Source organism: Chanos chanos, chromosome 2 (assembly GCF_902362185.1).
Source record: "Chanos chanos chromosome 2, fChaCha1.1, whole genome shotgun sequence".
Classification (NCBI taxonomy): domain Eukaryota; kingdom Metazoa; phylum Chordata; class Actinopteri; order Gonorynchiformes; family Chanidae; genus Chanos; species Chanos chanos.
This window is the reverse complement of record NC_044496.1, coordinates 45,852,583-45,867,045: the sequence shown is the minus strand read 5'-3', so window position 1 is coordinate 45,867,045 and position 14,463 is coordinate 45,852,583. Positions and strand designations below refer to the sequence as shown.

At 41.5% G+C, this 14,463-nt stretch overlaps 4 protein-coding genes across 4 annotated transcripts; all 4 read right to left on the bottom strand.

Moving 5' to 3' along the window:
• Nucleotides 1–742: 742 nt before the first annotated feature.
• LOC115804962 (protocadherin gamma-A4-like) lies at nucleotides 743–3,142 on the bottom strand. The gene is made up of 2 exons (XM_030765451.1): nucleotides 2,826–3,142; nucleotides 743–1,544 (listed from the first exon to the last, which is right to left on the bottom strand). The coding sequence occupies exons 1-2, from the start codon at nucleotides 3,140–3,142 to the stop codon at nucleotides 743–745; spliced, it is 1,119 nt and encodes a 372-aa protein (XP_030621311.1).
• Nucleotides 3,143–4,360: 1,218 nt separating this feature from the next.
• LOC115804961 (protocadherin gamma-A11-like) lies at nucleotides 4,361–6,778 on the bottom strand. Its single transcript, XM_030765450.1, has one exon. It carries the CDS (start codon nucleotides 6,776–6,778, stop codon nucleotides 4,361–4,363), a length of 2,418 nt encoding a protein of 805 aa, XP_030621310.1.
• Nucleotides 6,779–8,216: 1,438 nt separating this feature from the next.
• Nucleotides 8,217–10,625, bottom strand: LOC115804960 (protocadherin beta-16-like). Its single transcript, XM_030765449.1, has one exon. The coding sequence runs from the start codon at nucleotides 10,623–10,625 to the stop codon at nucleotides 8,217–8,219; it is 2,409 nt and encodes an 802-aa protein (XP_030621309.1).
• Nucleotides 10,626–11,439: 814 nt separating this feature from the next.
• Nucleotides 11,440–13,866, bottom strand: LOC115804959 (protocadherin beta-16-like). Its single transcript, XM_030765448.1, has one exon. The coding sequence runs from the start codon at nucleotides 13,858–13,860 to the stop codon at nucleotides 11,440–11,442; it is 2,421 nt and encodes an 806-aa protein (XP_030621308.1). The 5' UTR covers nucleotides 13,861–13,866.
• Between the last annotated feature and the right edge of the window lie 597 nt (nucleotides 13,867–14,463).

Sequence of the window (14,463 nt, the reverse complement as noted above, 5' to 3'; positions counted from 1 at the left end):
GTAAGAATAATTGTTTAATATATTTTTGCCGCCCTATTTAAATATTTATGAGTACACCTCTCCGAGAAAAAAACTATCAGTAGGTATTAGGTTCTCTAAAAACCTTATATACTGAAACATTCAGTCGCCATTACACGCGAAACAATGTGTCGCCAGATAAAACAAGGGGTCGGACTCAGCCCACTATTCAGTAAAAAATGTTTTGCGCCACAGTGATTTCATTCGAAACTAGAACGTTAAATTAGTATGCTTGACACAATGGTCAGTCTATTTGGTCTTACTATGCTGGGTTGGGCATATGCTGGGTTGGATCTGCCCCTTTGATTAATTTAATTAAACAATTAATTGCATAACAATGCACATCATCTGTCAGGTGGAATTCACACTTTTTCTGCAACGAACCATTACAGAGATTTCAAATGTAGCTAGCAAAAATGTTAGTTCTACAATGGAGGCCAGAAAAATCACACTAAAAGTTAAGTGCAACCAGTGTCAGTGACCTGCTAATGAATGCTATAGCCCACAACAGTTTCACTCAGATGGCTTTACTGGTATAAATAGTATTAACTTCGATTTTTTTCATAAAGCGTTTCAACTACTAAACAGGGTCATGCGAGTGTGATGTACCCCGCGAAAATAGCTTAAATTTGAGGATCGGTTTACATTAGTGGATTATCTTTTATGGTGTCATGATCATAAACAAATAGACGGGTTAACAGGTTTGAATGAATAGTATCCACCTTCAGAAGGCGAAACTCACCTGATCACCTGAATCGTCATTAATTTGTTTCTCCCACTGCGCATGAGGGAGTGTCTGGCTTCCACTGGTGTTCAGACCGATAATGCTCTGAGTGCAAGGTCTGACGTATGTCAGATCACTTTTCCTGGAGTCAGTCGTTTTATAAACATCAGAACTGTACACATGCCGTAGAGTTCCTGTGCCTCCTACGTCTGCATAAAGGGGTGGATAGTAGGGTATAACTGGGAGATTGGTGTTGGATTTGTAAAACATGCGTTCTCGTCTCCATCTATAACATTTCACGGACAATATGGCTATAATGGACACAATAAAAAGAAAAGAAACTACAGCCAAGGCCAAGACCAGGTAAAAAGTCAGGTTGTCATTGTAATCCTTGTCATGCGTAAAGTCAGTGAACTCAGTGAGCACCTCAGGGAAGTTATCCGCCACAACCACATTAACATTGACTGTAGCTGAACGAGAGGGCTGGCCGTTGTCCTCCACTACAACAGTGAGCCTTTGTTTCACAGCATCTTTATCAGTGACTTGGCGAATAGTTCTTATTTCTCCATTCTGCAGACCCACTTCAAACAGTGCCCTGTCTGTTGTTTTCAGCAGTTTATATGAGAGCCAGGCGTTCTGTCCAGAGTCCACATCAACAGCCACCACTTTAGTGACAAGATAGCCCACATCTCCCGATCGAGGCACCATTTCAGCCATTATAGAACCACCAGCTTGTACTGGGTACAGAATCTGAGGTGCATTGTCGTTCTGGTCCTGAATCATTATTTTCACACTCACGTTACTACTCAGGGGAGGGGAGCCTCCATCTTGCGCTTTTACGCGGAAGATGAAATGTTTGATTTGCTCGTAATCAAAAGAGCGCACTGCGTGGATAACGCCACTATCTGCATTAACGGACACGTAGGAGGACACTGGTACTCCGTTAATGGACAAATCCTCCAACATGTACGAAACACGGGCATTCTGGTTCCAGTCAACATCGCTAGCTCTTAATGTAATTATAGAGAGCCCCGGTGCGTTGTTTTCCTGGATGAATGCCTCATATGACCTTTTCTCAAAGACCGGAGCGTTGTCGTTCACATCTGATATTTTCAAGGATAGATTATTACTGCTAGAGAGAGAGGGTACTCCCTCATCAAGGCACACAACACTGATATTGTAATCCATTTCTCTCTCTCGGTCTAAATCATCACTGGTAATTAAACTATAGAAGTTCGGAGAGGTTGTTTTAATTGTAAAAGGTATATTTTCTGGTAAAGCACATTGCACTTTTCCATTGCTATCAGAGTCTCGATCATTTACGCTGATTATTGCGATTACAGTGCCTTGGATGGAGTCCTCTGGTATTGAAGTCGATTTCGACACTACTGTTATAATCGGCTTATTGTCATTGGCATCGATGACATCCACGATTATTTTACTTGAGTCCGACAACCCGCCATTGTCTTGAGCTTCAATATCTATTTGGTAAAATTTGGCCTTTTCGTAATCAATTTTTCCAGTCAGCATTACGTCACCGTTATCATCTATATGGAATAAGTCTGAAACACCATCAATATTATTCGAAATGGAGTATCTGACAACACCATTTGTTCCTTTATCTGCGTCGGATGCACTTACTGAAGTCACTGAGGTTCCTTTAGGTGAGTTCTCGTTTATCACAGCTTTGTACACCTGTTTGTTAAATATAGGAGCGTTGTCGTTTACATCAAGAACGGATATATGTATCTGCACGGTGCCCGACATCAATGGTTCACCGCCATCCAGAGCAGTTAAAATCAAAGATATGTTTTCTTGTTTTTCACGATCTAATGGCTTCTGCAAAATCATTTCAACTTTCTTACTCCCATCGTTTTGACTGTGGAGTTTTAAAATAAAATTGTCAGTGGGATGTAAAGAATAGCTCTGGAGATCATTTATGCCGATGTCTGGATCCACTGCTTTGTCTAGCACAAATTTTGATCCTACTACAGCTGATTCGCTTATCTCAAATAGTTTCTCACTCTTAGTAAAACTCGGAGCATTATCGTTTATGTCGGTTATTTCTATTGTTATCCTGTACAGTTCCATTGGGTTGTCTAAAATAATTTGTAAATGCAAAGCGCATGGCATCGTCTTTCCGCATAGTGCCTCTCGATCTATTCTCTCTTTGACGAGGAGAACTCCCCTTTCTTTATTTAGCTCGACATATTCATCAGTGTCACCAGTATAAATACGTGCTTTTCCCGATTTGAGTCTCTTGAAATCTAAGCCCAGGTCTTGCGCTATGTTACCAACAAAAGAGCCTATGGACATTTCTTCAGGAATGGAGTAAGTGACCTGTGTGTGCACTGAACTGATAGAGAGGATCGAAATGAACAACAGTACTTGCCGCGCCATTGTTCTGTCCGCTATTTTTCCTTGGTAAAGCAGAAAATTGTAATCCTATGAAAAAAATCCAGTCTTCTGACAATGCTTAAATCCGTGGACAGTGAAAACAGTGAGCAGAGAAGGCCTGCGTTTTCTACACGATTCGTGGTGTATGTAGCGAGAACTATGGGTGCTGCTTGCGACTCCTTCTTCGTCCAATTTATAGAGATGATGGGGGAGGAACTGCTGAGAATATGTTCAAAAAACCGCCACACACTAACCAACAGCGGCACTCTGAGTCCGACGCACTGAACTACATGGGTATTTAAGGAATAATGTATAATTGTGTAATTGTACAAGTGTGCGCACAAATTCTGCTCAGGTGGTTATATTTGCACCATGAAAGATGAAACAAGAAATACTAAAAATCGAGTAAAATCCAGCTGATGAATTTGTAAGGGACAATGTGTTTCAGAGTTCCGGTTGCCAGCGCTATGAAACTATATGTACCAACGCAAAGACACAAAAGAAAAAATTACGTGTTTGGTCCCTACTAATCAAGAAAATGTATGCTACATGTGAAATCACCACATTCTAAGCAGTCTCAGAACGCTTCCACGTGTAAAGAAAACAATAATTGTTTCTATTGGAATCGTGGTCGACATTTTCCCTTTAACGAAAAACGACAAATAAAATAACGGTCCATATGTCGTGTAATAGTTTGTGTGTGTGCGTGTTTGCATGTGTGTGTGCATGTGTGTAAGTACACACACACACACACACACACACACACACACACACACACACACATATATATATATATATATATATATATATATATATATATATATATATATATATATATATATATATTTGGGGTGATAAACTGGAGAATTCGGATCTTAACATAAAAACATTTATCGTAACGTCATGAGAAAGCCTGAACGCCTTTCAGAACCACGGACAGAGGTATGACAACAACAATAAATAAAGACGAACAATGTCCCGAAAACCTCTCCAAAAAGGACGTCATTACCGGAAGAACACACACACACACACACACACACACACACACACACACACACATAGATTCATATGCATTTTTATTAAATTATGGAAAGTACTGAAACTGTCAAGATATCCTATTTTAGTGTCCTTATCGTGTAATTTAGATTACTGGTTTGCATAAGCAATTCTTTTTCATGATTTCATTGATTAAGTAACTTAATACAACAGCGTGATAGATCTTCAAATGGAAAAGCTCACCTGATGATCAGAGATGTCACGGGTGAGTTTTTCTCCCTCTGTATGTGGGAGTGTCTGTTTTCCACTGGTATCCAAACTAATCATGCTCTCACTGCAAGGTCTGACGTAAGTCAAATCGCTCTTTCTGGAGTCAGTCGTTCTGCAAACGTCATAACTGTAAACGTGCGGCAGAGTCCCAGTAACCCCTGCGTCTGCGTAAAGTGGTGGATAGTAGGGAATAACTGGAAGATTGGTGTTGGATTTGTAAAACATCCGTTCTTGTCTCCATCTATAACATTTCACAGACAGTATGGCTATAATGGACACTATAAAGAGAAAGGAAACTACAGCCAAGGCCAAGACCAGGTAAAAAGTCAGGTTCTCGTTATATTCCTTGTCATGCGTAAAGTCTGTAAACTCCGAGAGTACTTCGGGGAAACTGTCAGCTACCACCACGTTAACATTGACTGTAGCTGAACGAGAGGGCTTGCCATTGTCCTCCACCACAACAGTAAGCCTTTGTTTCACAGCATCTTTATCAGTGACTTGGCGAATAGTTCTTATTTCTCCATTCTGTAGGCCCACTTCAAACAGCGCTCTGTCGGTGGCTTTCAGCAGTTTATATGAGAGCCAGGCGTTCTGTCCAGAGTCCACATCAACAGCCACCACTTTACTGACGAGATAGCCAACATCTGCGGAACGTGGCACCATTTCAGCCACAGCAGTCCCACCAGTCTGCACTGGATACAGAATCTGAGGTGCGTTGTCATTCTGATCCTGAATCATGATTTTCACGCTCACATTACTACTCAGGGGAGGGGAGCCTCCATCTTGCGCTTTTATCCGGAATTGAAAGTCTTTGATCTGCTCGTAGTCAAAAGAGCGCACTGCATGGATGACGCCACTATCTGCATTAACGGACACGTATGTTGCTGCTGGCACTCCGTTAACCATGGAGTCCTCCAGTATGTAAGAAATGCGGGCATTCTGGTTCCAGTCTGCGTCTCTAGCTTTTAATATGAAAATGGAGAAACCCGGTGTGTTGTTTTCTTGAATAAAGGCCTCATATGAGCTCCTGTCAAAGACAGGCGCGTTGTCATTGACATCTGATATCTGTAACGATAGAGTGACGCTGCTGGAGAGAGAAGGTGCTCCCTCATCAGCGCACACCACAATTATATCATACCCACTTTCCTTCTCTCGGTCTAAGTTACTGTTGGTGACGAGGCTCACGAAACCGTTAGAAGTCGGTTTACTTGTAAAATGCATGTTTTCATTTATAGTACATTTCACTTCGCCGTTTTCCGCAGAATCAGGATCATGAACACTTAGTAAAGCTATTACTGTATCAAGGGGACAATTCTCGGCAACTGATGGAGATCTGGACACAAGATTTATTGAGGGACGGTTATCATTCACATCCAGAATATCCACAATTACTTTGCTGGAGTCAGCAAGTCCCCCATTATCTCGTGCGTCAATATCTATCTGATAATGTTTTGCTCTCTCATAATCCAACTCACCAGTTAAGATAATGTCACCAGTCTTTTCGTTGATCTTGAATAATTCCAGTACACCCTCCATACTACTAGATATGGAATAAGTCACTTCACCATTAAGTCCTCTGTCACGGTCTGTGGCATTTACTGTCGATATAACTGTCCCTGGCGAAGAATTTTCGACCACAGATGTCTTATACACAGCTTGTGTGAAAACAGGGCTGTTGTCGTTTGCATCCAGGACTGTCACAAGTATGTGCACAGTCCCAGACATCTGCGGGTCGCCTCCGTCGACTGCGGTCAAAAGTAACGATATCTCCTCCTGTTTTTCTCTATCTAAAGGTTTTTGCAAAATCATTAATACCTTTTTACTGGCATCTGCCTGGGCATCTAATTGGAGATGAAAATGGTCCGTTGGTTTGAGAGAATAATTCAAAAGATCATTGATTCCTACATCCGGATCGACAGCTCTATCTAAGACAAATTTTGATCCCACTGTTGCCGTTTCACTTATTTCAAATCTAAGTTCATTCTTCTTGAAAACTGGCGCATTATCATTTATATCTGTTATCTCAACCGTAACACGATAAAATTCGATTGGGTTTTCGAGGACAACCTGAATATGTAGTGCGCAGGGCGTAATCTGTCCACATAGAGCTTCTCGATCTATCCTCTCTTTGACGAGCAGAACACCCCTATCTTTATTCAGCTCGATGTATTCAGTGCTGTCACCAGTATAAATACGAGCTTTACCCGATTTTAGCCTCTTTAAATCTAAACCCAAATCTCGTGCAATATTGCCGACTAAGGAGCCTTTGACCATTTCCTCGGAAATCGAATAACTCACCTGCGTGTGCACTGAACTTACAGAAAAGACCGAAATGAACAACAGTACTTGCCGCGCCATTGTTATGTCCGACATGACTCCCTGTGCCGTGGTTCAGAATACGGTGGAATTCGTTAAGAAATGACTGACGATTCGCCAATGTTTAGTCCATACAAGAAGAAGAAAATTTGATAAGACTAAATTCCCTTGATCAAAAGGGATACAGCTTGATATCTCCACGCGTGTGCCGTCTGTAGTTCTTGTGCGCTCTATGCGGCTCTTTCTCTCTTGAACTAAATGAGACGATAGTGGAGGGACTGTGGGAAATCTGCTCTCTGGACTGCTACACACTGACCAACAGCGGCACTCCGAGTCGTATACGCTGAATTGCACAAATATATAACCAATTCTACTTTAGGGTGTACCCCTCAGTATAAAGAATTTATAGGTAATTTGTCTTATAACGTATAAATCGAGATGATCATTGGATTTTTAGGAACATAAATTGCTAACTTACTAATGACTAAAATGTTCTAGTCATGATGCATAGTATTTCTCACTGACCACGTTAAAGCTCAACAGGAGTCCATGAAACTCAAATACAAGAGGGCAATTTACGAATGCCTGTGAAAAGTATTGAGGAAAGGGCTAAAACAGCTTTGCTAAAAGCAAAGCAGCTAAAAATGCTATGACAGCTAGTATGATCGCAGGATCGTGTTTTGTTACCAAACCATGTTTTAAAGAGACGGCTGTGAAAATACTGAATGTAAGATTGACGACAAAATATCTACAAAATAAAGGCACAATGACTGTTATGAAACTATTAAAACATTGAGAGAAAACACTGAAGGAGAAGTGGTGGGTAGAATCAAATTTCGGTCTCAAAAACGTCTACAAAAGTTAACTTTAAAACTGTTGGAGAGGACTCAGCGCTCAGCACATTGTGTTCTATATATGTGTCATGGCTGTGTTAAAATGCGTTCAAACGCCTTCTAGTTAGTGGATAAAAACACATCTCCTGATATTCTGAACTAAAATGCCAGCAATGAGCTAAAAAGATCTTTTGATCTTCTTTCCAGTTTGCAGTAAAAGAAATAAATCATTTTCATCGGTAAAGTGTCACACAGTAGGAAAGGATATACCATCTTAAAAAGTACAGGTTTCCAAATAATATGATAGCGGCTGTAATCATCAGCCTGGGGAAGCCCGCGATTGCAGTATCGAGTATTTGATCCTTCAAAGGCAATATCACTACTTCAAAATTCTAAAAAGAGACAGAATAAGTTCAGTTTAAACGAACAAAAGGAAATAAAAAGTGTAATGAAAATTTTCCTTACAGGTGCAAAACTTAGTTTAGTTAGACTAATAGTTAAAAAACACCTTTAAATGATTTAAAATGAATGCGTCAGCGATTTAGATTGGAAGATACATGATTGGAGAGGTTACCTGTATCATGTTTCAAACAAACATACAGACTATTTCACATGAGCAGAGAATAAGTTTGCTTTGATTTCACAAAAGAAACACCGGGAGTTTAGCTCACCTGGCCATGCGAACCGTCAATGGTCTCTTTCTCTCGTTGCGCATGCTGGAGCGTGTGCGTTTCACAGCTATCCAAACTAATGATACTTTGACTGCAAGGTTTAACGTTCGTCAGATCGCTTAGTCTTGAGTCAGTTGTTCTACAAACGTCATAATTGTACACGTGTTGTAGAGTTCCAGTAACCCCTGCGTCTGCGTAAAGTGGTGGATAGTAGGGAATAACTGGAAGATTGGTGTTGGATTTGTAAAACATCCGTTCTTGTCTCCATCTATAACATTTCACAGACAGTATGGCTATAATGGACACTATAAAGAGAAAGGAAACTACAGCCAAGGCCAAGACCAGGTAAAAAGTCAGGTTCTCGTTATATTCCTTGTCATGTGTAAAGTCTGTAAACTCCGAGAGTACTTCGGGGAAACTGTCAGCTACCACCACGTTAACATTGACTGTAGCTGAACGAGAGGGCTTGCCATTGTCCTCCACCACAACAGTAAGCCTTTGTTTCACAGCATCTTTATCAGTGACTTGGCGAATAGTTCTTATTTCTCCATTCTGCAGACCCACTTCAAACAGCGCTCTGTCGGTGGCTTTCAGCAGTTTATATGAGAGCCAGGCGTTCTGTCCAGAGTCCACATCAACAGCCACCACTTTACTGACGAGATAGCCAACATCTGCGGAACGAGGCACCATTTCAGCCACAGCAGTCCCACCAGTCTGCACTGGATACAGAATCTGAGGTGCGTTGTCATTCTGATCCTGAATCATGATTTTCACGCTCACATTACTACTCAGGGGAGGGGAGCCTCCATCTTGCGCTTTTATCCGGAATTGAAAGTCTTTGATCTGCTCGTAGTCAAAAGAGCGCACTGCATGGATGACGCCACTATCTGCATTAACGGACACGTATGTTGCTACTGGCACTCCGTTAACCATGGAGTCCTCCAGTATGTAAGAAATGCGGGCATTCTGGTTCCAGTCTGCGTCTCTAGCTTTTAATGTGAATATGGAGAAACCCGGTGTGTTGTTTTCTTGAATAAAGGCCTCATATGAGCTCCTGTCAAAGACAGGCGCATTGTCATTGACATCTGATATCTGTAACGACAGAGTGACGCTACTGGAGAGAGAGGGTATTCCCTCATCAGCGCACACCACTATTATATCATAATCACTTTCTCTCTCTCGGTCCAAGTCCCTGTGGGTAACTAAACTATAGAAATCGTCTGACGATAATTTCAGGGTCACAGGAAGGCTGTCATTTATCATACAGTGAACCCTACCATTAATTTCGGAATCTGGGTCTTGGACATTGAACATACCTACAATAGTCCCAGATTTTGCGTCTTCATTTATCACGTTTGATTTCGACAAAATACTAACTGTAGGTATGTTATCATTCATGTCTATAACATCAACAATCATTTTACACGAATCAGTCAGACCTCCATCATCGCTAGCTTGGATGTGTATTTCATAATTACGCGCCTTTTCAAAATCAATGTGTCCTTTCACTGTTACCTCTCCGTTCATTTCATTTATCTCAAACATTTCCCGAACATCATCCATAGTGTTTGTTATTCTATAGGTAATGTCCCCGTTACTTCCCAGATCGGCATCTGAAGCGCTAACTGTTGCTAAACTTGTGCCTTTTTCGACATTTTCCTTTACTGTCGCTTTGTAAATGGCCTGAGTAAAAATCGGTGCATTATCATTCGCATCTAGCACTGTTATTTGTATTTGAGCAGTCCCTGACATTTGCGGTTCACCGCCATCCATGGCTGCAAGTACTAATGATATCTGGTCTTGTTTTTCTCGATCTAGAGCTCTTTGTAATATCATTTCAACAAGTTTCCCCCCCTCGGGTTGATTTTTTATTTTCAAAATGAAATTATCTGTAGGTTTAAGCGAATAAGTCTGAAGATCATTGACGCCGACGTCCAGGTCCATTGCTCTCTCTAGTACGAATTTAGATCCGATGACAGCCGACTCGCTGATTCTAAATTTAATCTCTGGCTTTTCAAAAGAAGGGGCATTGTCATTAATATCTGTTATCTCCAGTGTTATCCTGAACAATTCCATTGGGTTCTCTAGGATAATCTGAAAATGTATAGCACAGGGCGTCGTCTTTCTGCAGAGCACCTCTCGATCTATTCTCTCTTTAATGAGGAGGACTCCTCTATCCTTATTCACCTCGATATATTCAGGGCTATCTCCCATATAAACACGAGCTTTGCCCGATTTCAGCCTCTTTATATCTAAACCCAAATCCTGTGCTATGTTTCCGATTACAGAGCCTATGGCCATTTCCTCTGGAATGGAATAACTGACCTGCGCGTGTACCGAACAGACAGAGAGAACCGAAATAAGCAACAGTACTTGCCGATCCATTGTTCTGTCCGACATTTTCCATACGCCTCCAAAGCAGAAACACAATGTTATCCGTTACGAAATGCCCGATACTATGGCATGTGAGCATGTGTGAGAAAGAAAGATGATCAGAGTCAGTAGGCCTACTCCGGGAACGTAATGGATCCGATACAAAGTATCTCCGAGTTTAGTTTTGTCTATAGCTTGGACTGTGCGCTGTGCTTGCTACCCCTTTCTCTTGGATTTACAGAGACGATGGGGGATGAAGTAGTGTGAATCTACTGTCTAAACAGTCGCACACTGGCCAACAGCGGCCCTCTGAGTCCGACACAGTGAACTACACTATATTTGATGGCCCGTGTACGGTATGTTTGTATACTCGTTTTGAGACATTTATGAGAATACCTGCCCAAACATGATTGTTCAACAGCTATTATGACCGCTGAACCGGTCTTTTTAGATGGACGCCAAGAAAACTAGCACAAAAATGGAAGTAACCCGTCATTCCACGGGAAAACATCAGTCCCATGAAAAGCCATGTTTTTCTTGGAACTCAGGAAGCTAAAATGTGTAATCTGTGTGATAAGAACAAACATTTAAAGGAATGGCAATTATTTATCGAAGGTTAAGTTTGTTAGCAGCTTAGTGACATAAAAAGACAATTCAAATAAATGAAAATATTCGTGTTTCTTCCGTGCGGGAATGCAAACGGCCACATACTGAGGATCGGTTTGCGTCAGTGGTTTGTCACATGTTACCATATATGTTAGGTTACTTTGTGACATGCGGGTTTGTTACAAAAAGTTACTGTAGTGGTGAATCATTCAAAAGTAATGACCTGATATTTGCCTCAAAAAGTCATAACAATACATAGACTGAAACTCACCTCAAAAAAAGAATCGTCATTTGACAGTTTATCCTTGTTCGCATGTGGGAGTGTCTGTGCGCCACAGCTATCCAGACTAATGATGCTTTGACTGCAAGGTTTGACATTTTCCAGATGGTTCTGTCTTGTGTCAGTTGTTCTACAAACTTCATAATTGTACACGTGTTGGAGAGTTCCAGTACCCCCTACATCTGCGTAAAGCGGCGGATAATATGGGATAACTGGAAGATTGGTCCCGTGTTTGCAAAACATCCGATCTCGTCTCCATCTGTGGCACTTGACTGAGAATATGACTACGATGGATGCGATGAAGAGGAAGGAAACTACAGCCAAGGCCAAGACGAGGTAAAAAGTCAGGTTGTCGTTATATTCCTTGTCATGCGTAAAGTCTGTGAACTCCGAGAGTACTTCGGGGAAACTGTCAGCTACCACCACGTTAACATTGACTGTAGCTGAACGAGAGGGCTTGCCATTGTCCTCCACCACAACAGTAAGCCTTTGTTTCACAGCATCTTTATCAGTGACTTGGCGAATAGTTCTTATTTCTCCATTCTGTAGACCCACTTCAAACAGCGCTCTCTCTGTTATTTTTAGCAGTTTATACGAGAGCCAGGCATTCTGTCCAGAGTCCACATCAACAGCCACCACTTTAGTGACGAGATAGCCAACATCTGCGGAACGTGGCACCATTTCAGCCACAACAGTACCACCAGTCTGCACTGGATACAGAATCTGAGGTGCGTTGTCGTTCTGATCCTGAATCATTATTTTCACGCTCACATTACTACTCAGGGGAGGGGAGCCTCCATCTTGCGCTTTTACCCGGAATTGAAAGTCTTTGATCTGCTCGTAGTCAAAAGAGCGCACTGCATGGATGACGCCACTATCTGCATTAACGGACACGTAGGAGGATACATGCACTCCGTTAACCATGGAGTCCTCCAGTATGTAAGAAATGCGGGCATTCTGGTTCCAGTCTGCGTCTCTAGCTTTTAATGTGGCTATGGAGAGGCCCGGTGTGTTGTTTTCCTGAATAAAGGCTTCATATGAGCTCTTGTCAAAGACAGGCGGGTTGTCATTGACATCTGATATCTGCAAGGTTATAGCGACACTGCTTGAGAGAGAGGGTATTCCCTCATCAGTGCATGTAACAGTGATACTATACTCACTTTCTCTCTCTCTGTCTAAGTTCCAGTCCGTAACGAGGGTATAAAATCCATCAGATGACGACTGAATAATAAAAGGTGCATTTTCATCTAAACTGCATTTCACTTGTCCATTGGCATTTGAGTCCAGATCTTGAACATTCATTATAGCAACTACAGTGCCTGATTTTGAATCTTCAGATATTTGACTAGATTTTGAAATTATGTTAATTGTTGGGCTGTTATCATTCCTGTCGAGTACGTCAACGATGACTTTACATGAGTCTGTATGACCTCCACTGTCTCTTGCTTGAACATCAATCTGATAATGTTTGATTAACTCATAGTCAGTTTTTCCAATCAACGTCAGCTCACCGTTTTCAGAGTCTATTTCAAAAAGCTCTTTGGTCCCATCTACTGTATATGGTATAGAATACGTTATTTTGCTGTTTGAACCTTGATCAGCATCAGAAGCTGTGACTGTGGTCAAAACCGTGCCTTTTGGGGAATTTTCTACAACACTTGTCTTATATACGGGCTCACTGCAAACAGGCGCATTATCATTAGCATCTAAAACCGTTATCTGTATTTGTATTGTGCCAGACATCTGCGGGTCACCCCCATCTACTGCTGTTAATAGTAAAGTTATATATTCCTCCTTTTCACGATCTAAGGGCTTTTGTAAAACCATTTCTAAACCTTCAACGCCGTCATTTTGATTGTGCAGTTTCAAAATGAAGTTATCACTAGGTTTAAGGGAATAGTCCTGCAGACCGTTAGCACCGACATCCTCGTCATTTGCTCTTTCTAACACAAATCTAGCACCAGGCTGTGCCAGCTCGTTTATTTCAAATTTCATCTCATCTTTCGTGAACAACGGTGCATTATCATTTACATCAGTTATTTCTACCGTAACGCGGTAGAACTGCATTGGATTTTCGAGCGTAATTTGAAAATGTAGAGCACAGGGCGTCGTTCGACCGCATAGCGCCTCTCTATCCATTCTCTCTTTGACAAGAAGGACTCCCCTTTCCTTATTTAGCTCAACGTACTCAGGACTATTGCCAGTATAAATACGGGCTTTACCCGATTTCAGCCTCTTTAAATCTAAACCCAAATCTTGCACGATATCACCGACTAAGGAGCCTTTGGGCATTTCCTCGGGAATGGAATAACTGACCTGAGCGTGCACCAAACTATGCCAGAGGACAGAAATAAACAGCAGGACTTGACGAGTCATTGTTCTGTTCGACGTGTGTCCTGGTGGCATGAAATCGGAAAAAAAGGTGCAATCCGTTATGCATTGACAATTCCTCTGTTATTATTTTACCATATAGGTAAGGAAGAAAAGATATCCAGAGCGTCAACTCGAAGTATAAAACAAACCAAGCCCAGCATCTCTACACTTACTGTCCGAACTGGAAACTGAATATGCGTTTCTCTCTCTACGCAATTTATCGAGAGGGTGGAGGAGGAACTAATGTGTGTAAACCACCACACATTGACTAACAGCGGCACACTGAGTCGAGTACACTGAATTACAGACTTATTTAAACAAAATCATTCGATAAAATCTTCTTGTGCTTATTTTAAGACATTTATGGGTAATTCGCCTGATAAAACCTGATAAAGCCAGAAAATCAGGGGATTTTACAGTTGCTGATGACGTTAGTTTAAAGTTTCCTCACTTCTGAAGTGGATTAGTATAATATTTCTGTGAGAATGTAAAGAAAAAAAAATCATTAGGACTCAGTGTAGTCTCAGGCAACAGGACTATGTGTCATGAAACTTCCTGACGAGGAAGCCACCATTACGGAATTCACACTATATTTTTCCCCCACAC